The sequence below is a fragment of the Lipotes vexillifer genome, unplaced genomic scaffold (assembly GCF_000442215.2).
Source record: "Lipotes vexillifer unplaced genomic scaffold, Lipotes_vexillifer_v1.1 scaffold541, whole genome shotgun sequence".
NCBI lineage: Eukaryota > Metazoa > Chordata > Mammalia > Artiodactyla > Lipotidae > Lipotes > Lipotes vexillifer.
The window spans coordinates 62,354-86,001 of record NW_006771814.1 but is presented as its reverse complement, the minus strand read 5'-3'; the positions used below and the strand labels follow the sequence as shown (position 1 = coordinate 86,001).

The 23,648-nt window shown below is 48.3% G+C and overlaps 2 protein-coding genes across 4 annotated transcripts in view; both read left to right on the top strand.

The window, feature by feature from the left end:
- The window catches only part of ACLY (ATP citrate lyase), a 42,704-nt gene extending 26,871 nt beyond the window's left edge, over positions 1-15,833 (top strand). The window contains exons 18-28 of one of the 3 annotated variants that reach the window (XM_007447154.1): positions 2,133-2,214; positions 2,910-3,020; positions 6,903-7,030; positions 7,616-7,709; positions 9,732-9,886; positions 11,243-11,393; positions 11,593-11,736; positions 13,552-13,665; positions 14,031-14,113; positions 14,396-14,472; positions 14,864-15,833. In XM_007447154.1, the coding sequence (XP_007447216.1) occupies positions 2,133-2,214; positions 2,910-3,020; positions 6,903-7,030; positions 7,616-7,709; positions 9,732-9,886; positions 11,243-11,393; positions 11,593-11,736; positions 13,552-13,665; positions 14,031-14,113; positions 14,396-14,472; positions 14,864-14,958 (1,234 nt within the window). In that variant the 3' untranslated portion in view covers positions 14,959-15,833. The remainder of the gene's footprint in view (positions 1-2,132; positions 2,215-2,909; positions 3,021-6,902; positions 7,031-7,615; positions 7,710-9,731; positions 9,887-11,242; positions 11,394-11,592; positions 11,737-13,551; positions 13,666-14,030; positions 14,114-14,395; positions 14,473-14,863) is intronic. The other 2 variants (XM_007447156.1, XM_007447155.1) reach the window with 2 other exon arrangements.
- A 1,001-nt stretch (positions 15,834-16,834) lies between these two features.
- KLHL11 (kelch like family member 11) lies at positions 16,835-23,648 on the top strand. The gene is made up of 2 exons (XM_007447153.1): positions 16,835-17,399; positions 21,870-23,648. Exons 1-2 carry the CDS (start codon positions 16,855-16,857, stop codon positions 23,449-23,451), a joined length of 2,127 nt encoding a protein of 708 aa, XP_007447215.1. The 5' UTR covers positions 16,835-16,854; the 3' UTR covers positions 23,452-23,648.

Genomic DNA, 23,648 nt, shown 5'->3' with positions numbered 1-23,648 from the left:
GGGCGGGGGGGGCAATCCTGGGCAGGTTTCCAACCCTCCCTAGACCTCCATCAACCTTACGTGGCAAACAGGTAAGGTCATAGTCTCTACCTCCTGGGGTTGTTGGAGGATTAAATGAGACTAACACAGGGCCTGGTGCTTAGTTACTACTCAGTGCTAGTTGTGGTTAATAAGAGTGAAAGGAAAAACTGTTCCTTTACTCACTACCGTACTCACACCTCTGGCCACATTTGTGGCCAGATTTTCCCACACCAAGCAGTTCTCTGATTCTCTGCAGATACCAACTGGAGGTCCTACAATTCAGTTCAATTCTGACACTCTGCTTCGAGATAGCATCATAGCAGGTTCAGGGCTCAGTCCCACAGGAGTGCCCCCAACTTCATATGTCAGTCACAAGTCCAGCCCTCTGGTACTTCTGACCACCGGCTGTAAATCGGAGGTTCCCATGACCCCCTCCTCGAGTTCAATAATTTGCTAGAAGGGCTCACAGAACTCAGGAAAAGTTTGCTCATTAGTTTACCGGCTTATTACAAAAGGATGCAACTCAGGAACAACCAGATGGAAGAGGTGCATAGGGCAAGGCATGTTGGGTGCGAGGAGCTTCCCTGCCTTCTCTGGTGAACACACCGCAGGAGCCCTCCAAGAGTTGCCTCATGAGAACAAAAGACACTCCTATCACCCCCATGACTAAGGAAATTACAAAGTTTTTAGGAGGGCTGTGTCAGGAACCGGTGTCAAAGACCAAATATCAGAAGAAACGATGCTCGTAGCACCCCTGGTCACTCAGGAGATTACAAGGGTTTTCAGAGCTCTGTGTCAGTAACTGGGAGCAGAGACATATACATATTTCTCATTATTTCACAAATAGTGTCCTCATTATTTTTGTTAGTAGGAACAGGAATCAGTAGGTCATCAATTGAGTAATGTCTTAGAGCAATGCCTGGTACTTATTACCATAATAAATGTTAGCCATTATTGTTTACTGTTATTACTGCTGTAACTACTGCAACTGTTTGGCTCAGAAAGCAAAAGCTGTTGGGAGAGTGAGTCACCTTGTCAAGTCTTTCTGGCTCCGCCGAGTCATTTCAAATGGAACAACTGCGTGAGAAGGGACTTTCACTGAGGTCTTCAGGGAGGTGGCCTTGGGACCCCTAGTCCCCAGGTGCTCCCTGACGAAAGGCTCCGGGTCAGACGAGTCTGGGCACTGCTGCCAGTTATACTGTCCTCTTGGGATTTAAATGCTCCTGAGCATATCAGAAGCACTCGAAGATCTACAAGGACCTTGTAGATCTTAAGCCTACTTGGCCTTAAACAACTCTTTTGCAAACTCATGTGACAGTAGAAAATTTAAAAAAATATTTTGGCTTATACATAGACCTTCTAGCAATCGCCTAGGATATAGCTTGGTACATTGTATTAATTATCTTTTGCTTTGTATTAAAAAAATCACCCCAAAACAAAGTGGCTACAAACAACAATACACGTGTATTCTCACGGTTCTTGTGCGTTAGGATTCAGGGCTCAGTTGGGCAGTTCTGGCAGGTGGGCTCTCTGTTGAGGCGGTCACATGTGGCACGCTGGAGGTGGCCCATCCACGTGGCTGGCAGGTGGCTCTTCTCTGTGGGCTTCTGCACAGGCTGCTGAGAGTCCTCAAGACTCGGCGGCTGGCTTCCCTTAGAGCGAGCGATTCAGGGGAGAGTGCTGGACAGAAGCTATTTTCTTATAACCCCGCCTTGGAAGTCAATGTTACAGAATGACTTCCTCCATATTTTGTTCCTTAGAAGCTAATCATTAAACTCGACCCAAATTCAGGAGGAGAGGCATGAGTTTCCACCTTTTTCCAAGAACTTGTGGACATATTTTAAAATCACCCCACACGTGATCTCGAGGCATCTCTTACTGCCGTGTGAACTTCTCTGGGCTTACTAATTCCTCTTCCTTCCCTTCCCTTGTGCCCCATTTACTACCTCCCCCTCCCCCATTATTCCTAAGGCATCTCTGGACCCTCACGGGGCATCCACACCCACAAAAAACCCCACAGTGTTCTTAGTACAGGTGTTCTTCCCACACCTGTACACACACCTCACCTCACCGAGTCTCCTGATCATGAATATCCTCCCTGCTCTCACCAGGTACCCCGGCTCAACGTTCATGGATCATGTGTTACGTTACCAGGACACTCCAGGAGTCAAAATGATTGTGGTTCTTGGAGAGGTGAGTTATTTTTAAAAAATGGTTTCACAGCGGAGACTGACACACTATAAATCAGCTATACTTTAATTAAAAAAGAAAAGGTTACTTGATTATTAAAGTAAAAAAAAATTTTTTTCTGATTATAAAAGTAACGATGATTTTAGTTTTTAAAAAATTCACGCATTTTGGTTATCTATAACTGAAAGTGACAGGCCCTGGTAATCCTACTCCCTAGACACTGGGGCTTAGAGGCTGCCACTGTTAACACTGCCGTGTTTGTCCCTAGGAGAGAAGTTCTTGCCTCTCGGTGGCACAAGATATTTTAGTGCCAGCAGAGGAGAAGCGCTCACTGGCTGGCCCCAGTCTGTCCCTGGTGGGCAGTGGATAGCTGGAGTCAAAGAGCCTCTCTTACTTGTGCCCCCTGATCAGGTCTGGTCCTAAATTATCTCATACCCTTAGATCAGGAAAGGGGAGTTCCGGGGACTCTCCGAGGATACCCACTGCCCTTTAAAAATTCTTCCTTGCATCTAATCTCAATCTTCCAGGCCAAAGCCCGTGTCCCCTCATTTTCTAGCCAAGTTCTAACTCGGGACACCTGATGACCCTGGCCCCTACCTGGTTTGGGACAGATCTCCTGCTGCATTGCTGCTCTAGGTGCAACTCAGAATGGGTTCCGCTGACTTGGGGGCTTTTTCTTGTTCCCTGTTCCCTGGCAGATAGGGGGCACGGAGGAATATAAGATCTGCCGGGGCATCAAGGAGGGCCGCATCACCAAGCCCGTGGTCTCCTGGTGCATCGGGACCTGTGCCACCATGTTCTCCTCCGAGGTATAGCCGGGACAGATCCCTGCTGGGCAGGGAGGCCGAGAGAGGGGGCATCTGAGGGGAGCTGTGTGGTCGTCTTATGAAGCAGCTGGTTCCTTCCATAAACGTTTATTACCTGCTTGGTTCCTACAAGGTCCAGCTGGGGCCCTGCTCTCTAGAAGCTAAAATCCAGTTGGAAGAGACAAACGCACAGCCAGATTAAGGCCAGAACAAAGATTAAGGCCAGAACAAGGCTCTGAGTCCCTTCCCAGAGTAGGAGCACTTTACTGCCTGGAGGAGTTGAGGTGGCTTCCTGGAGATGAACGGCTCCTTAAGGAATAAGGAGGAGCTCGCTGAGCGAGAGGGAGGCCTGGGAGGGAGAGGACACACCCTAGGCTCAGAGCTGGGGAGGGCGGTGGTGGGAAGTTCTGCACGGGGAGAAGCTGTAGCAGAAAACCTCTGAACGTGTTAACATGACCGGATGCCTGTGACAGTGCCTATGGGCAGAAGTAAGTACAGCCTGTAGTGGATGTTAGATAGAAAAGCTCTGAGCTGTCGGACTCCTGCTGGGTGGGATCGGCCAGACCTCAGCCCCTGTAGTCCAGCTTCGACGATCCTCTATCTCGAAGATGCCCCCCCCACCCCACCCCGGTGAGGATGAAACCGAGGAAACAACCACCTGTCACCCATCAGTTCATCAGTAGCTGAGCAGGCTCTGAGTGTAAGGCCTTGACCTCTGCTCTGTGTATATGAAATAAAACATGGCCATCAAGGATTCCTGCAGCAATGATAATCCCTACGCTTAAACCCTCAATTCTTCGAGTTAGCCTGTCACCCTATCCTTTCACCCTGGATTGCTTGCCTTTCCCCTTCAGAGTCCTGCCCACCTCCAAGTGGCAGTATTTGTCCGGTTGTAAAATGCACCTCTCTTTTGAACCAGCAGTTCCATTCCTGCAAATTTACTTTGTGGGTCTGCGTGCAAAAATATTTCAAGGTATGTGTACAAGGATGCTCACTGCAGTGTTGCGATGGCAAGAAAAGGAAGCACCCTAAACGCTGGTCGGGAGGGGACTGTGTCCTCATGGCACGGCCACGTAATTGGAAACCAGGCAGGAGAAGAATGAGGTGGATTTTGAGATGTCGACATAGAGTTCAGGTTATGTTGACTCTAAGAAGGGGCAGGGTGCGATAAATGCTTATCATAGGATCCATCTGGTGTAACTATGAACTGTGTACGTGTGTGTATCTGTTTTCTAAGTAAGTGAAACGGGAGGGAGCAGGTCACGGAATCCTGCCCATCCTCCGGGGCTGAGCTCCACTCTCACAGGCTTGAGAATCAGCTCTTGGTGGATCTGTGTGACTGGGGCAAGTCGTTTAGCCTCTCCGTACCTCAGTTTCCTGAGCTGTAAAAAGGGGATGATTCGGGATTGTTGCCTGACTTACATAAGAGGGTAATTGTAAAGGTCTGCCACATACAGGTCTTAGCAAATACTCATTTCCGTTCTTCAACACACCTGTTCCATGAAGCTCTTCCTGATTCTCTTTCTTCACGGCTGCTCTCCCCTCCACCACAACAGCCAAAAATAATTCCTCCCTTCCTTCCAGGGTTTCTCTTCACCATCTCTGCTTTACAAGAGCCCCCCCACCTCCCCACTCCCATTATGCCGAGGGCACCTCCTAGAGGGCAAGGGCCCTGCTCTTCTGTTTCTGGCCAGGTGCTCCTCATCGCCCCGTGGGTAGGGCAGGTCCTCAAGGTGTTTTACTTTTGCTTTTTGATTCGTTTTTTTAACAACTTTCTTTTGTGTAGTTTCAAGGATATACAAATGTAGAATAGTACCTTGACAGGCCAGCTAATAAGTGCTTTCTGATTTCTTGAACAGGTCATATGACCTTGCAGAGCTTTCTGCCCTATAGAGGAGGTGAGATAGGTATACAACACAACATCCTCAGTTCAGTGCCTCGGGGAAACTGAACCGAGAACTGGGCTATGGGAATAGAGACAAGGGGACAGTGGTAAGGTGGCATCTTCACAAAACACTGGTCCTGTAGCAGTGGTCCCCAAAACAAAAACAAACAACGGGAAGCTTCTATAAATTATGAACATGCAATATCATCTGTCTCCCTTCTAAAAGCTTTAGTGTTAGCTTTGAGAAATCTGAGTTCCACTTGCTTAACTTCCTTGGACACAGTGTTCTCTAAGTTTATGTGAGTGCAGAACCTCCTTCCCACCCCATCCACCCATGCAGATTAAATCCTACAAAGAAGGCATTGGGAACCCACTTTGAAGCGTGTGTCTTCAAGCCTCACTAGCTGGAGCAGCGGCTCCTAACCTTTTCAACACTTCAGCCCCTTTTGTTTTATGTCGTGGTAAAGAGCTCAGTGAGAGGCCACATTGCCTGGTTCAAATGCTACCACATACTACCTGTGTGACCTTGGGCAAGTCACTTTGCCCCTCTGTGCTTCCATTTCCTTGTTGAGAGGAAACAGTCGTAGCTACTGAATGATGACATTTGTAAAGCTCTTAGAAAAGTGCCTGGACACAGTGTTATTTCAACAGGGAAGGTATTGTTATGATTACCCACCACACCTGCCCTAATCAGGGTTTTATACCACGTTTCATTAGGCTAATTCCTTTTCCTTGTTGCTTAATCAGAGACAACAGGTAACACTTAGCTCTTCTGATTGGTTTTCTCTTCCCTCTCACTCCCCATAACCAGTTACCCCTCCATATTCTATTGAGTTTATAGTTTAATCTTAGTTCATGCTCAGGTGGAAGGGGGCAATAGCTAATGGGCTCCCTGTGATTGTTGCTAAGTAGGAATACAGTACAGGCCAAATGGTGCAAAATCTGACTTTTTTTTTTTTGCGTTACGCGGGCCTCTCACCACCGTGACCTCTCCCGCTGCGGAGCACAGGCTCCGGATGCGCAGGCCCAGCAGCCATGGCTCACGGGCCCAGCCGCTCCGCGGCATATGGGATCCTCCCGGACCGGGGCACGAACCGGCGTCCCCTGCATCGGTAGGCGGACTCTCAACCACTGCGCCACCAGGGAAGCCCAAAATCTGACTTTTTAAAAGAAGCTGGAAATTTGTTGTTGTTGTTAATTTATTTATTTACTTGTTTTTGGCTGCATTGGGTACTTGTTGCTGCACACAGACTTTCTCTAGTTGCGGCGAACGGGGGCTACTCTCCGTGGCGGTGCGTGGGCTTCTCATTGTGGTGGCTTCTCCTGTTGCTGGGCATGGGCACTAGGTGCGCGGGCTTCAGTAGTTGTGGCACACAGGCTCAGTAGCTGTGGCACACGGGCTTAGTTGTTCCGCGGCATGTGGGATCTTCCCGGACCAGGGCTCAAACCCGTGTCCCCTGCATTGGCAGGCGGATTCGTAACCACTGCGCCACCAGGGAAGTCCCATTTGTATTTTTAATGATATCTTCTGGTGTTCTGTTTTGCTTAATAAGGGTACATCCTTTATACAAAGTATGTGCAGGACACTCAGATCATGCCTATAAGCTCAGCTTAGCTAAGGCTGGCAGTTTGTAACTTCTCACAGTTGCTCGAAACTAATGGCTATTCTCTGTCTCCCTACCCCCACCCCAACAAGTGCCCCACGGGAAGCCAGATGAAGGTGTTTGTGGAGTTGGGCGCCAGGCTTGGTGTCCTGGGTGTAGTGCACCAGCTGTGCGACCTTGAGTAAGCCCTTGAACTGCTTGCTGCCTCAGGTTCTCATCTGTGAATGAGAGTCGGCCATCGTGCCTATTTAGTGAGCCTTCTGGAGGCTTGAAGTGATTCACATAGAGCATTGAGTGGGGTCCGGCCTATAATCAGTGCCGATGGTCCCAGGAGCCTTTGTCCTCTCTTTCAGGGGATTAACAGGCCTGGTAAAGCCGTTCTCCTTTGCCTTCCAGGTACAGTTCGGCCACGCTGGAGCTTGTGCCAACCAGGCTTCTGAAACTGCCGTAGCCAAAAACCAGGCTTTGAAGGAGGCCGGAGTGTTTGTGCCCCGGAGCTTCGATGAGCTTGGAGAGATCATCCAGTACGTGGAGCTGGTGGAGCATGCCACCTCCCTGTCCCTTTCCCATTCCCTCCCGAGGACAGCACCCTCTCCAAAATATAGGTGTCTGATATTCCTGGACCCTCTCAGGTGTCTAAGGCAGCTCTACAGATGGTGCAAAATCCTTTCTTTTTGGCTTTCATTTTGTTTTGTTTCTAGAAGCAGCAGTTACGCGCCGTTCAGACTGGTGTTAAAAACATTCGGTTTCTGAGCCTACCTAGTTGGCGGGCCATAAATGAGAGAAGGGCATAGAAACATTAGAAAATGTCATCTCAAACCAACTGATAAAGAGCTGCTAGATAAGCTATTGTCTCTTCCCGTTCCTTCCCTCTGGCCTTCCATGGCCTCCAGATTCTCAGCCTTCTCTAAAGCCCCATTCAGAGACGGTGGGGCAGGCCTTGGCTAGAACCTGCTTTCGTTTAGTTCTCGGGAACTGCTGACAGGAGGGGATACAGAGCTGGGAAACTCGGGGGCAAGAGGGAGGAGCATTCGTGGGGCAGCTTAAAGAGCCCAGAAGAATAAAATCCACATGGATGTCTTTTCTCCTCCCCTTCCCCTGCCTCCCAGGTCCGTGTACGAGGATCTCGTGGCCAGAGGGGTCATCATACCTGCTCAGGAGGTGCCACCTCCAACGGTGCCCATGGACTACTCTTGGGCCAGGGTAGGTGCCACATGTGTCCCTGACTGTGTGGGCAAGGTGCACTGGAGCTTGTGAGGTGGCCCCTTTTGACCAGCAGGTGAAACAAATGCAGGGCCCAGGAGGGCAAGGGGTGGTGTGTATTTACAGCTGTGTGGCCTGACCTGGGAACGGGGGCTGGGGACAGACGATGTCCTCTAGAGCTGTTTGCACCTGCTAAGAGATTTCAGGCTACTTGTCTAAGGCGGGGGCATAGATAAAGAGCGAATTTTCTTATATACAAGAACTCTTAGAAATCAATTTAAAAAAAAAATAACTTATAAATTATTTACTTATTTTTGGCTGCGTTGGGTCTTCGTTGCTGCACGCGGGCTTTCTCTAATTGCGGCGAGCGGGGGCTACTCTTCGTTGCGGTGCGCAAGCTTCTCATTGCGGTGGCTTCTCTTGTGGAGCACAGGCTCTAGGCGCGCGGGCTTCAGTAGTTGTGGCACACGGGCTCAGTAGTTGTGGCTCGCGGGCTCTAGAGCACAGGCTTACTTGCTCTGCGGCATGTGGGACACGGGCTTACTTGCTCTGAGGCATGTGGGATCTTCCTGGACCAGGGATCGAACCCGTGTCCCCTGCCCTGACAGGTGGATTCTTAACCACTGTGCCACCAGGGAAGTCCCTAGAAAATCAAGTTTTAAAAGACCAGTACCCATTAGAAAAATGGATAGGAGATGTCCTTTGAACATAAAGAGATGCTCAACTTCACTCTTTATAAAAAAAACCAAAGTAGAAACTGTGACACCAGTTTTGCTCTACAGGTCAGCAAAGAGAAAAAAAAGAAAAAACAGTTCTCTGATATGTTGTTTGTATGGGTGTGAGGAGGCTGCTACATTCATTCATTGGTGGCGAGAGTGGAATTGACACAGCCTTTGTGAAAGGCAGTTGGGTAATGTCAATCCAGTTTAACAGCACTCCTACCTTATGGCCCGGCGTTCCAAGTCTGGAAAGCTCCTTCAAGGAAATGCTCGCGTACACACACTTGTTCAAGAATATTTTTCTAGTTGATGGTCATCAGTGGAGGAATGGCCAACCTGTAGGATTGTCATACGAGGGGATACTCTACAGCAGTTAAAAGGAATGAATTAGATCTACATATGTGCTGACATGTGTAGAGCTCAGATTCATTGAGTGACTAGCACATTATAGGACAGTATTTATATTATGATGATGAAAAATGTAGGCACGTGAAACACCGTTGTCTCTTCTCCACGTGTCTATGCGTGTAAATAAAAGTGGAGAAAGAAAGGTCCAGAAAGATGTCCACTGAACTAAGAAACACGAAGGCAGAAAACCAAGATGGGGTGGAAGTCAAAGGCAACATGATTTTAGCTGTTCTAGTGTGGATTTTTAAAAAGGAGGATGTATTCGTGTTGCTTCTATAATTAAAACATAACTTAAAAGCATTTCTTAAGTTCACAAGGGATAATTGAAGAAATGGGCTTGGACAGAGTTAGCTGATGCTACCCCTGTTGTGCCCCAACTCTGGAAACGGAGGATTCAGGAGCTCAGTCCCCTCTCCCAGGGAAAGGACGTGTTGAGGGGATTCCCCATTTTCCCAGCCATGTGCCTCATTACGTTTTGCTGGGGGACTGGTAGCTGTGTGTAGAGTATTTTTAAAATTGTCTCTTTGGATTCATTCTTCCATTTCTTAGCCAGGCGACCTGGGGCTGGTTATTCTGTTTGTGAGGTTAAAATGAACCCCTGGATTTCAACAGCTTAGCGAACTGCCTGGGCCCGCAAACGCTTGGTGAAGACCAGCAACAGTGCCCAGGCTGAGTGGGCGCCGTGGCGTGACTGCTCCTGTGTTCTACGCCCCACGTGATCTAATAAAAGGGCTTTTGCGTTTCCTTCTTGGGAGGACTTTGAGAGCCCTTGCTTGGCCGCCGGAATTTGAGAACTGCCTGGGACACTGGTTCTGGGCACAGACAGTGGGGCTGTTGTGGGAAAATCTCTGTGGTCACCACAGCCCTGCTTGCCTCTGCCCCCATCTCTGCTCAGGAGCTGGGCTTGATCCGCAAACCTGCCTCGTTCATGACCAGCATCTGTGATGAGCGAGGACAGGAGCTCATCTACGCGGGCATGCCCATCACTGAGGTCTTCAAGGAGGAGATGGGCATCGGCGGGGTCCTCGGCCTCCTCTGGTTCCAGAAAAGGTGAGGCATGGAGGGCAGAAGATGGCAGGGCCCCGTGACTCAAGAGTTAATTTTCTTCCCCTGACAAGGGAGTGGGAGTGGGCAGCCTTGGGGACCATGTCCAGGTCCACTCTTTATGGCCACAGATCAATTGAAAGGTCAGAGAAAAGAGATAAAGGCTGTTCCTAAGTCTTCCGGGGACAGAAAGGCCAGCCTTAACCAAGAGAAATAGAAAGCAATGACCTCATCAGGGATCTTGGGTCAACCCCTTTCCCATGGGAACTTTTAAAGAAACGGGCCAGAGGTGAATGCAGGCCTCTTTGAGAGAAAGGTAGGGGTTAGCAAAGGAGGTCTAGAGGTGTCCAGTAGCTTAAGGAGTGCAGGCCTGCTGGAGTAGCTGAACCGGCACAGTTAAAGTACCTTGTATTGTGTCCGCTGTAAATTTGTGTCTCATCAGCCTGCATGGAGAAAAAAATTGGTTTTCTCTGCAGCTCCCAAGCTTAGCCCTCCCCTGGGACTGACAGTTGGGCAAGGAGGCTGATGAGTACATGTTCACAGAGCCCTGGCTTGGAGTGGCTCTGGGCAGAAAGCCAGGTGGAAGTCTTGGTTTGTGTCCTGCCCTCACCTGAAGAGAGATGGGTCTTGGTCCTGCTTTGGACCCTTCCTGGGAAAAGTTCAAGGGTTGTAACACCCGAGCAGGTTTTACTGTGTGTGCTCTTGCGTCCCCACGGCTCCAGACTTTGGTTTTTGTTTGTTTTTTTGTTTTGGGGGATTTTTTTGGCTGCACCGCTCAGCATGTGGGATCTTGTTTTTGGGGGGGGGGTGGTTTTGACTGCGCCGCACGGCTTGTGGGATCTTAGTTCCCCAACCAGGGATTGAACCCGTGCCCTTGGCAGTGAAAGCATGGAGTCCTAACCACTGGACCACCAGGGAATTCCCCAGACTTTGTTCTTAATCATCAGCTGGGAGGTTGATCACTGTGCACTGTGAAAGGGACAGGGATCTCACCTCCTCTCTGTCTGGCATGTGGAGAGTAGTAACCACAAAAAAGGTCACATCCTGTCACAGCAACTCAGGCTGAAAACTGCCTAAAGAAGAGATTTCAAACCCTGCTTGCTAACCTCAGTTCTAAAAGCAGTGTTTGTGATCTGGGCAACATCCAGAGCCACTCAGGAATCAGAAGGCGCTGCCTTGGAGTTGTAAGATAGTATTAGGCCTTGATTGGGAGGTTGCTGCCTTTCTTGAGTTTGAGTGACTTGTTCAAGGAGACGGGAGACAGGAGGACCGTGGCCTTGTCAGCGTATCTCCTGTTCAGCCTCTTGCCTTTGTTCCAGCTCTCCTGTCCTCTCCCCTTTACTCCTTTATGCCCTCCTCCAGGTTGCCCAAGTACTCCTGCCAGTTCATTGAGATGTGCCTGATGGTGACGGCTGATCACGGGCCAGCCGTCTCGGGGGCTCACAACACCATCATCTGTGCTCGGGCCGGGAAGGACCTGGTTTCCAGCCTCACCTCGGGACTGCTCACCATCGTGAGTACTGTCATCCTGGGAGGTGAACAGCAGGGACACCAGGCTTTAGCATCATGCCGCTTGGCTGCAGTGGGGTCGTAGAGGGAGCCGTGGAGTGTGACACCCCGTGCCGGGGGCTGTTCGGGGCACGCCGGATTGGCCTGCGAAGCTGAAGGAGACTCCGACAGCTTGGGGCGACGTGGGCTGGCTTCTCCTATAGGGCGACCGGTTTGGGGGTGCCCTGGATGCAGCAGCCAAGATGTTCAGCAAGGCCTTTGACAGTGGCATCATCCCCATGGAGTTTGTGAACAAGATGAAGAAGGAAGGAAAACTCATCATGGGCATCGGCCACCGAGTGAAATCGGTAAGTTGTCGCCCTCAAGGCACTGGGTCTACAGGGTGGATGAGGATGAGAGAGCACTGATTTCGTTGGGCACAGCTGGGCTCTCGGCTCCCAACATGAAAAGCTTTGTTGACAGATGCCAGCACTGAGGCAGCTGTTTCTTCCATTATAATACAGACTGCCCTTAAACAGTTTTTATTGTGTTCAGCTGCGGTGTGAAAATACGATGAGCTGGAAACTTGGTAACTTTAACTTCCCAGGTGAATCTTAATAGGAGAAAGGTCAGGGTTAAGGGGACATATTGGTCACCTTAGGCGACATAATGCTGCGGGTTGCGGTAACAAACAACTCTGAAAATCTCAGTGGCTCACAGCGGCAAAGGTTTGTTTCTTACTCATCCTCCATCCACTGTGGGTTGGCTACGGCTCTGTCATCTCCACTGAAGGAGCAGCCCCTATCCAGGAGGTGCTGGTCTCATGTCAGAAGGAAAACAGCTATGGCAGAACCACAAGAAAGCTCTTAAAGCTTCTGCTTGGATGTTGCACAGCCCCCTTTTTTTCCACTGACATTTCATCGGCCAAAGCAAGTCAGTGTGGTTAAGCCTGACACCACTGGGGCAGGAAGAGTAATAAAATCAGGGCCAGCCCGATTGGGAGAGGCCAGCGTGACTATTCTAAGTAATTAATAGAGTCTCTCACAGGGCAGGTAGTCCTCTGTGTGTCCTGTGTGAGCTGTGTTTAGAAATCAAAGGCAACGAGAGAAGGGGAGCTGCTCGGGGTCCTTGGCTCCGTAGCTCCAGAACCCTCACTCTGCTGCTCTGAGCGGGGTGTATGACTCACATTAATACAAGAGGGTCATGCGTGTGATCCAGGCATCCCCATGCTGGGCCAGCTCAGGGTAGATCCAGAGGCAGCTGGATGGCAAAGACTGAACCAGGGACAGTGGTTCCTTCTGAGGGATGTTGCATCTGGGCTCACAGAACTTGGCTCAGCCATCGCCACCTCCCAGGCAGACGGCACACGCACAGCACAGGGCATCTTCCCCAGCTAGCGGCAGGCCTGTGCTGCCACGCCCAGTCTTTGGGTGCCTTCCTTCCTGGACTCCATCCTGACCTTGCGTGTCTTGGCCAAGGGAGGAGGTCCCTGTGCTATCGGGACTTGGCGGGCGCCTAACCTGTCTCACTACCCCCCCACCCCCAACAGGTGATTGCTTAGTGTGGGTCTCTGAACAGAAGGTTCATCTCCATTCATCTCAGGTCCAGACGTTTTCCTGGAATTTCAGGGATGCTTTGCTGCTCCATTGTCAACACGTGCTTGCTTAGTTAAAAACCTAGAACTTGGTTACAGCTTGACTACATTGCCGAGCTGGTGGGCAGTATGGCTAGCGGCTAGAACCTCAGACTTCCCATTGAGGGTAGGCGCCCCAGCCCTGCTGCCTGACCCCATGGCTGACTTACCCAACATCGCCACATTTAAGGTGGTTTTGAGGCTCAAATAAGATATGAGAGGACGTCAAAAAACCTTAAGCCCCACAGCAGTGTCGTGATCTGTGCTACATGGAATCATACATGTGGATCAAGTCCCTGAAACACACCTCCTGGATATGACACGTACAGTTGTGTCCACCTGTGTGAGACACAAGCATGAACATATCTTTTTTTTTCCCCTTTGGCCGTGCCACACAGCATGCAGAATCTTAGTTCCCCAACCAGGGGTCCAGGCCCCAGCAATGAAAGCGCAGAGTCCTAACCACTGGACCACCAGGGTATTCTCAGGAACATGTCTTTTAACAGCAGTGTTAGAGTGGGTTCCTCTGTAACTTTGGGTCACTTCCTAGATAAACAACCCAGACATGCGCGTGCAGATCCTCAAAGATTATGTCAGACAGCACTTCCCTGCCACACCCCTGCTTGACTATGCTCTGGAAGTGGAGAAGATTACCACCTCGAAGGTAAAAAAGAAAATGTCCCTAATGCCCGAATCAGAGTTTTGGCTGAATTTCTCGGGGAAAATGAGATCCAGGTTACATTTTGACTGTGCAGCTAAAATTGAACCTGGTTTTCTGGAAACTTTTGTTTCTGTTGCTTAACTAAGTTCAACAGGCGTACTAAGTGTCAACGAGAGGTTGGGTCCTTTGCTAGACATTGGGAATTAAGTAAGACACTGTCTCTCCTAATCAACTGGGATGTTTTGGTGGGAGCCTTTTAAATGGTGGTCAGGAATTCGTAGTAATAGTTGTCATAGTAATAGTGGAACATTACGAGGAACAAAAATGAGTAATAATGATAAATACTTGGAATTTTTTTGCCTTCCCAGAAACCAAACCTTATCCTGAATGTAGACGGTTTAATTGGAGTTGCATTTGTAGACATGCTCAGAAACTGTGGGTCCTTCACTCGGTGAGCTTGCAGCTATTTTCTTCTTCCTAATGCTTACTGATTTTTCTTGTTTCCTCCCAACTCTAAAAGCAATGCGTGCTCATTAGAGAGGATTTAGAAAATACGGAGAGGTATAAAGAAGAAAAAAAGTGCCTCTGCACCTACCATCCAGAACATCCCTTTTTTCTACTTGGAGTTCAAAGAGAGCTAGCTTCTCATTCCTGGGCAGAAATTGTACTTTCTTTGGGGAGGAGGGCAGTCATGTGAGCCATTGTAAAACTACAAGTGGATTGTGTGTTGCAGGGAGGAAGCTGATGAATATATTGACATTGGAGCCCTCAATGGCATCTTTGTGCTGGGAAGGAGTATGGGCTTCATTGGTGAGTTGGCGTTTTTTGTTTCTGTTTCTGCTTTTGTTTGTTTTACCCCATGGTTTAGGCACACCACTTAACCTATGTGGCCAGTTTCTGTAAGAGAGATGACACATTGCCTTAATCATTGTTCCTAATCCTTCCTTTCTTAAACTTCTGCCTTATCTTTATCTTTGTTTCTTTGTTCTTGGAAATGAGTTTGATTGCTAGCCCAGGAAAATAGAATGAAGTCCAATAGTTCCCTTTTACCAAGGCTGGCATCTGCCTGTGGGATGGATCTGGAAGTCCTTCCCCATTTTTTCTGTGTTAGTTAAGATTTCCCTTCCTTATCTCCTCCCCCTCACCAAAATTTTAAAAACTCACCAACTCTTAACAAAAAGATGCGTTTGCTTCATTTTAGGACACTATCTTGATCAGAAGAGGCTGAAGCAGGGGCTGTATCGTCACCCATGGGATGATATTTCATATGTTCTTCCGGAACACATGAGCATGTAATGGAGCCAGGAACCCTGCCACAGTAAAGTGAAGACGAGAACACCTCCCCCCACCCCCGGGAAATAGCCACAGACAACTGGCACTGGAGCTTGCTTAAAGGGTGGGCCTGGAATGTAAACAGCCACCCGGTGTACAGGCACCGAAGACCAACACCCACAGGCTAACACTGTTCAGTCTACAAAGAAGCTTAATATTTTTTTTATAAGCATAGAAATAAGAACCCAGTCAATACTTGTAACATTTGCTCTGCTACCTGCTGTATTTATTATATGGAAGCATCTAAGCACTGTCGGGATAGTGTTTTTCCTCATTGTAGGGTGTTACAATGTTGCTTTCTTTTTTCCATTAGTTAAAAAAATGTTTTCCCCTTGAAGGAAGGGAATGACACTTTTAAGACCTCAAGATACTCTCCACTTAAAGGACCCCTAATACGTTGTTTTTCCTTTTCGCCCTCCTCATATAACCTGAAGAGCATTGTATTAATCTGATTTTTTTTTTTTTTTTTTTTTTTTAGGATCTTTTCGTATGTTGTGTGTTAAGAGTTTGTTTGGTATCCCCCTGAAATGTTCCATGTTGCAGACCAATGTCAGGGGGACAGGACCATTGCATCCTTAGCCATTGTTACAGAATATGTGGAGCAGTAATTTAAAATGTAAAGTCGTAACATACATATGTTTAAAATGGAAGCGCAAAGCAAAAAGCTGTGAAACGTCTTGTGTCTTAACATTCTTGTATTTATGCAACTGACTTGTCTGTTATCGACTTGTCCTCAGTTTGCATCTGTAATCCACAAAGATTCTGGGCAGCTGCCACCTCAGTCTCTCCTCTGTATTATCATAGTTTGGTTTAAATAAACTATATAGTAACAATGAAAACATACTGCTGTCTCGTGTCATCCATTTCCTTTCATCTGCATTCCTTTGAAGTGTACTTTCTAATAGTTTTACTACATGTAGTTTTAAAAATGTTCATCCATCTCTTAAAAAAAAAAAAAGAATCAAAATACTATCTTCAAGAAACCCCCACTGTCTTCTCCCGTGAATCTGTACCTTCCATTTCTCAGTGAATGGGAACCAAAGCTTTACTTAGATACTCAAGCCAAAAGCCTGCCTTCACTTCTCTGGTTGCCAAGTCCTGTCGATTTACCCCTCTGATCTACCCATATCTGGTCTGATAACTTAGTGCCCTTAGTTCCACTTCTGTCCCCTTACAGTCCATTCTCCACACAGCCACCAGCGACATTTTAAAACAGGCATCTGATTGAGCCACTCCCTTGCTTAAAGCCCCAAAGTGGCTTTTATTTATCTTTTTAACAAGTATGTATGGAACAGTAACTGTGGACCAAGCACTATGTAGAACACCTGACAAGCATCTCATTTAATCCTCACAGCGATCTTCCAATCTAGATAGTATCCTATTTTTTAGAAAGACAAATTAGTTCAGAGATAATAAGTAACTTGCTCACCCGCATCCACTTAACCGGGGCTCAGTCTCGAGTCTTTTTTTTCTTTTTCAATTTTTTACTCCAAGGCCATTCTAAACCTTTAAATAAAAATCCAGTGTTGCCACCCAAGACAACACTGGGTGAGGGTCTAAGGGGGCTTTTGTTTTACAAAACGATCACGAAGAGCACGCTGCTCTCTAAGGGGATGGAAACAGCCATCCTCCCAAGGGCGTGTGGACGGGCGGCCCCCGGGGAGACAGTCATAACTGGAGAGCAGTACGTTTGCACCTTACCTGAGGGGGATGCGTTAGGTCGGGTAGGGGGGCGCATGCGCAGACCCAGCGGCGGCCGGCTCCACGCCGCGCCCACGATTTATTCCCAGAATCCCTCTGTGTCGCACTAGGACTGCCGGATCCTTCGGAGACTGCGGGGTCGGAGGCGGCGGCGTCAAGATGGCGGCGGCGGCGGTGGCGGCGGCAGCAGCGGCGGCTGCGGCTGCATCTCTGCAGGTGCTAGAGATGGAGAGCATGGAGACGGCCGCCGCCGGCTCGGCGGGGCTGGCCGCCGAAGTCAGAGGCAGCGGCACGGTGGACTTCGGGCCTGGGCCTGGCTTGTCTGCAATGGAGGCGAGCGGGGGCGACCCGGGCCCGGAGGCCGAGGATTTCGAGTGCAGCTCTCACTGCTCGGAGCTGTCATGGAGGCAGAACGAGCAGCGGCGCCAGGGCCTCTTCTGCGACATTACCTTGTGCTTCGGCGGTGCGGGAGGCCGCGAGTTCCGGGCCCATCGCTCGGTGCTGGCCGCCGCCACCGAGTACTTCACGCCCCTGCTCTCGGGCCAGTTCTCCGAGTCCCGCTCGGGCCGGGTGGAGATGCGCAAGTGGAGCTCCGAGCCCGGGCCCGAACCCGACACGGTGGAAGCTGTTATCGAATACATGTACACCGGGCGCATCCGTGTCAGCACGGGCAGTGTGCACGAGGTGCTGGAGTTGGCCGACAGGTAGGTGGCGAAGGCGGGATGTGCAGGGCGGGGGTGGGGATGCTCGCCGACCGAGGGCCGCATCCAGGGAGGGCGCAGGAGAAGGCGGGGAGGGCAGTGCCCAGGGCGGGCTCGAGTGAGCCCTGACGAAGTGCATTCGTTTGATACTTATTGAGCGCCTGCTGTGTGCTGTGGGGCCGCCCCTGCGCTGGGTGCTGAGGTTGCAGCCTGCCAGTCCGGCGAGGGCACCCTGTCAGACTCCAGGCGAAGGGACAAAGGCAATGAAGAAGAAGGTCCGCGTGTAATACGTACTGTGTTGACATTTAAAAAGGATGAAAGGGGGCTTCCCTGGTGGCGCAGTGGTTGAGAGTCCGCCGGCCGATGCAGGGGACACGGGTTCGTGCCCCGGTCCGGGAAGACCCTACATGCCGCGGAGCGGCTGGGCCCGTGAGCCATGGCCGCTGAGCCTGCGCGTCCGGAGCCTGTGCTCCGCAACGGGAGAGGCCACAACAGTGAGAGGCCCGTGTACCGCAAAAAAATAAATAAATAAAAATAAATAAAAATTAAAAAAAAAATAAAAAGGATGAAAGGATAGTGATTGCGTAGAGGAAAGACCTCTGAGGAGACGACATTTAAACAGACCTTTAAACGGCAACGGAGTACTGGCCATGCAACCACGGGGAATGACCATTTCTGGCAGATAGCGCAAAGGCCCTCGGGCGGGATCTCATTTGGCTTAGAGAAGAAATAAAAAAGGAAAACTCAGTGATGTAGTGGATGAAGGGGAGAAGGGTGTGTGAAATGCGTTGGAAAAAGGAGTTTGGATTTTACTGGGTGATGGGAAGCTGGCTAAAGAAATGATCTGATTTAAATATTTTTAAAGATGATTCTGCTGCTGGGGAAGATGGATTGTAGGGGGCCCAGATGGATGTTCCAGAGACTAGGTAGGAGGCAGGTGAATGCAGTTTGGAGATGGGGAGGAGTCTTTGGGGGCAGTATTATGTTACACATTCGTTATTTGAACAAATACCTATTGAGTACCTGTTATGCATCAGTTCAGACACTGGGTTCTAAGCTGCTGGGAATTCAGCAGTGAACAAAACAGACAAAAGTCCCTTTCCACATTGCACTTACATTGGTAGATGGACAGTAAATAAAACAGCATATTAGGTGATTGCTAGAGCTGTTTTGAAAAATAAAGGATGGTGGGGCATATAGAAAGTGCTGGTGTAAAGGAGCTGTTTTTAAAATTGGATGGATAGAGAAATCCTTGTGAAGACGACATTTTGCAAAGAACCGAAGGAAGTGAGGTTAAGGGTGTTTCAGGTTGGGGACACAGATGCTTGTCCTGAGATGGTGCTTGTCTGGGTGTTAGAGAATAGCAGGAGGCCAGTGTGGCTGAATCAAAGGGATGCAGGGTGAGAGGAGTAGGAGAGGCCTGAAGGTGGTAATGGGTAATGGATCCGGATCCCACAGGGCCTTGTCAGCCTGTGGAAGGACTTGGGCTCTTACTCTGAATGACATGGGAAGGTTTGGGGTAGAGGAATGATGCAGTCTGATTTGGAGAATGCTGCTGTGTTGAGAAAAAGGATGAGGTGGTGGGGAAGGGGCTGCAAGGGCAGAAGCAGAGAGACTAGTTTAGGAGGTTGTGGCAATGGTGGTGGAGGTTTGGCTTGAGGAGGGAGAAGGAAAAGTGATGAGAAATGCTTTGATTCTAGACATATTTTGAAGGCAGAGGAGATGAATTTGCTGATGGATTTGATGTGGGGGGTTAGGGAAAAGACTGCTAGTTTTTTGACCCACTGGAAAGATGGAGTTTGTTCATTATTTATTAAGATGTGGAAGACTGCAGGAAAGTGTTTGGGAGGAAAATCAGGAGTTTGGTTTTTGGTCCAGGAAATGTCTAGTAGGCAGTTGTATAGAAGAGCACTGGGAGCTACAGATTGGAAGGAAATTAGCACATAGGTGGTAATTAAAGCCTCGGGACTGGATGAAATTACTTAGGAAGAGAGTCTAGACAGAAGAGAGAAACAGCGGGACTGAGCCCTGGGGTTCTCCAGAATGGTAAAGAGGAACCAGCAGAGGATACTGATCCCATGGAAGGCTAAAGTGTGTCAAGGAGGGAGTAGCCAATCAGGTCAGCTCTGTCAACTGTAAGTGATCATTGGATTTGGTGATAATAGAGGTCCCTGATGGCACTGACAAGAGCCATTTAAGTCTGACTGTCAAGAGGATCAGAAAAATGATACACATGGACATGTGTGGAGAGGAGTCCAGGAAGGTCTTCCCCCGCACCCCCAAGATAGGAGATAGTGGAGCATGTCTGTGTGCTGATGGAAAATGAATGTGGAAGAGGAGAGATTGATGTTATAGGACCAACGTCCTTGAAACCAAGAAGGGGATAGAATCCATATTAAAAGTGGAGAAGTTGGACTGGGAAGGCAGAGTATAGCGTACAGCTGTTAGGCAGACAGATTGGGTAGTGGAAGAGAATTCCCCGGCAGTCCAGTGGTTAGGATTAGGTGCTCTCACTGCCGGGGCCCGGGTTCAATCCCTGGTCGGGGAACTAAGGTCCCACAAGCTGCGAGGTGTGGCCAAAAAAAAAAAAAAGGTAGTGGGAAAATGAAGTTTTTGCCTGACTGCTTCTGTTTTCTCAAAGCATGAGACTGGTCATCTATTTGAGGGTGGGGTTGGGTGGGTGGATGTAGGTCTGAGAGAAGAGAGGGAGGTTTGTTGAATGCAGATGGATAGAGAAGGGTCATGGCACTCATTGAAGCTACGTTTGCTTCTGTCATGTGAGCTTGTGTTCTTTCAGATTTACTGCTGCTTTACTGGAGAATTGGGGTGAGGAGAGGAGAGAACACCCCAGACAGTTTACTTGAAACTTTAACTTCTCTCCATATGTCAGTTGCTGAGCAGCTGCCTTGTGTTTGGCACTAAGTGCCCTGCAACCATCACATCCAATCTCACCCATCAGCTCTGCAGCAGGATTCCTTTACTACCTACCCACCTCCCCCCATATACTCTTTCTGTTGATCATACCTACCTTGCAGGCACTTAGAACCTGAAGAGATAATAGGAAGTGCCCAGCCTGACGCCTGTCACATGACACATGCCTAGTATACAGTAGCTGTTATTTTCATAGAGCAGTGTTTCCAAATACCTGTCCAAGGGGGTACGTGTCGGCTTACCTGGAGTGCCTGCCAAAAATCAGAAGTAGGGGGTGGGGCAGCCCAGGAGTGAGTGGCCCTGGCACCGACATGTTTGAGAGCCACTAGAGCTCTTACCACTCAACCTTGTCTTTGTTTTATGTCTGAGATGGTGTGTTCTCTGGAGAGGGTGAAGGGAGCCTGTCTTGAAATTCATCTTCATATCACAGTCAGTTATTAAGCACAGTAATCATAATAGCAAGTGGTTACTGAAGTGAGAGAGGCCTGGACTGATGAAGTCATTCCTTTTTTTTTTCTTTTTTGGCCGTGCCAAGCGGCCTGTGGGATCTTGGTTCCCCAACCAGGGATGGAACCCGCGCCCCCTGCCGTGGAAGCATGGAGTCTTAACCACTGGACCCCAGGGAAGTCCCGATGAAGTCGTTCTTACATTATTTAATGTTCTCAGTTCTGGGGACTTACTCTTTAGCAGTGGTCTCAAATTGGCCACCCTTGGGGCTGAATTCTGCCAGATTAATTTATGTGAGCAAACAACATCTAGTCAGCTACATGCCAAACTACTTTCTTTACTTTTGTAACGTGGACCATCCTACACGTTTTCTGTTGTTTTATTTCCTGGCTTCTTCAGATATTTTCGTTTGCCTTGCCTCACCTGCTTTAATGAGAACCCAGCTCAGGACAAAACCCCTGAGCACCACCCCTGCCCCCACCCCTGGGCTACCCAAGGAGAAAGCTCTGGTGAAGAGAAGGTTAAAACCTCTGACACAAAGCCTGCACCGCCATTCCCTCTGAGAGCTGACCAAACGGCCTCCCAGGAGTCACAGTTCCTGTACCATGTAGCTGATGCTAAAGAAATTCTCTTCACTGAGACCCAGCCTCATCTAAGAAGAGGCTGGTTGCTGGCAAAGGACTAGGGCAGGATGGCAGAGACAAGTTTGGATAGGGATTTGCCTTTGCCAAGGGCAAATTAAAGTGGAAATAAAGTATGGGACTGTTGTACTTTATTAAAGGATGTGTTCTGAAACACCTTACATAATCAAAAACTGTTTTGTGCGTGTGTGTATTATACATACTTTGTGTAATATATAATACATATAAACTATCTAATGGAAATAATTTAAAATATATCAAGGTGATTTTTATATATGCTTTTAAACCTACTTTTCAGCACAATCCTTTTTAATTTGGGAGGATATGCTTTTTTCAGGTGTTGTGCATGAAGTGAGATGAAGCTTACATTTCAGTTTATAATTCAGATGCTCTCAAAGTACAGCCACATAAAATATGCACATTTGAAAATTCTTTCTCTTTTTCTTGATTTTAGGTTCCTATTAATTCGTTTAAAAGAATTTTGTGGAGAATTTCTCAAGAAAAAACTTCATCTGTCTAATTGTGTGGCCATTCATAGTTTAGCTCACATGTATACTCTAAGCCAACTTGCTCTGAAAGCTGCGGATATGATACGGAGAAACTTCCACAAAGTAATTCAGGATGAGGAATTTTATACTTTACCTTTCCACCTCATTCGAGACTGGCTGTCAGACTTGGAGATTACAGTTGATTCTGAAGAGGTTCTATTTGAAACAGTTTTGAAATGGGTTCAGAGAAATGCTGAAGAGAGAGAGAGATACTTTGAAGAACTTTTTAAATTGCTCAGATTGTCCCAGATGAAACCTACGTACCTTACTCGTCATGTCAAACCAGAGAGGCTGGTGGCCAATAATGAAGTTTGTGTCAAGTTAGTGGCCGATGCAGTGGAGAGGCATGCTCTTAGAGCCGAGAATATACAGTCTGGCACGTTCCAGCACCCTGCTTCTCATGTCTCATTATTACCTCGCTATGGGCAAAACATGGACGTGATCATGGTTATTGGAGGCGTGTCAGAAGGAGGGGACTATTTAAGTGAATGTGTGGGATATTTTGTCGATGAGGACAGATGGGTAAACCTACCCCATATTCATAATCACCTTGATGGACATGCTGTTGCAGTAACAGAATCCTACGTGTATGTTGCTGGGTCGATGGAACCAGGGTTTGCTAAAACTGTGGAAAGGTATAACCCAAACTTGAATACCTGGGAACACGTTTGTAGTCTGATGACAAGGAAGCATTCTTTTGGACTAACGGAAGTCAAAGGGAAGCTATACAGCATTGGAGGACATGGCAACTTCAGTCCTGGTTTTAAAGATGTGACTGTTTATAATCCCGAGCTTGATAAATGGCACAACTTGGAATCAGCACCAAAGATTCTTCGAGATGTTAAAGCACTAGCCATTGAAGACCGGTTTGTGTACATCGCTGCCCGCACTCCTGTGGACCGGGACACTGAAGATGGATTAAAGGCTGTCATCACTTGTTATGATACAGAGACTCGACAGTGGCAAGATGTGGAATCTTTGCCACTTATTGACAATTACTGCTTTTTCCAAATGTCTGTGGTCAATTCAAACTTTTATCAGACAGCCTCGTGCTGTCCCAAGGGTTATTCTTTAGAAAATGAAGAGGCAGTGAGAAAAATTGCCAGCCAAGTTTCCGATGAGATCCTTGAAAGCTTACCTCCAGAAGTCCTAAGCATCGAAGGAGCAGCCATTTGCTATTACAAAGATGACGTTTTCATTATTGGAGGCTGGAAAAACAGTGATGATATTGACAAACAGTATCGGAAAGAAGCTTACCGATATTGTGCCGAGAGAAAGAGGTGGATGCTTCTTCCTCCCATGCCACAGCCTCGTTGTAGAGCCACTGCCTGCCATGTGAGAATCCCATACCGGTACTTGCATGGCACTCAGAGATATCCTATGCCTCAAAACTTAATGTGGCAGAAGGACCGGATCAGGCAGATGCAAGAAATACATCGACACGCCCTAAACATGCGACGAGTGCCAAGCTCTCAGATAGAATGCTAGGTTCTCTGGTATGTGCAGCTCAAAACAGTTATTATACCTGTTCATGAGGCTGAAGATACCCAGACTGTTACTTGAAAAAGTATGTCAATAACTTATTTTCTACGTGAACTGATTATCGCCCCATATAAAGGAAATATAGTCAAAAACTGAAGAATGGGAAGATCAATTCAATACATGGTAATTTTTGTTAGTTTGCA

What these genes read in the sequence shown, in the direction of transcription:
- KLHL11 (XM_007447153.1), top strand. Translation starts at nt 16,855, where the DNA reads ATGGCGGCGGCGGCGGTGGCGGCGGCAGCAGCGGCGGCTGCGGCTGCA. An exon ending in GTGCTGGAGTTGGCCGACAG is followed by an intron (nt 17,400 to 21,869) that starts GTAGGTGGCGAA and finishes TCTTGATTTTAG; the next exon opens with GTTCCTATTAATTCGTTTAA.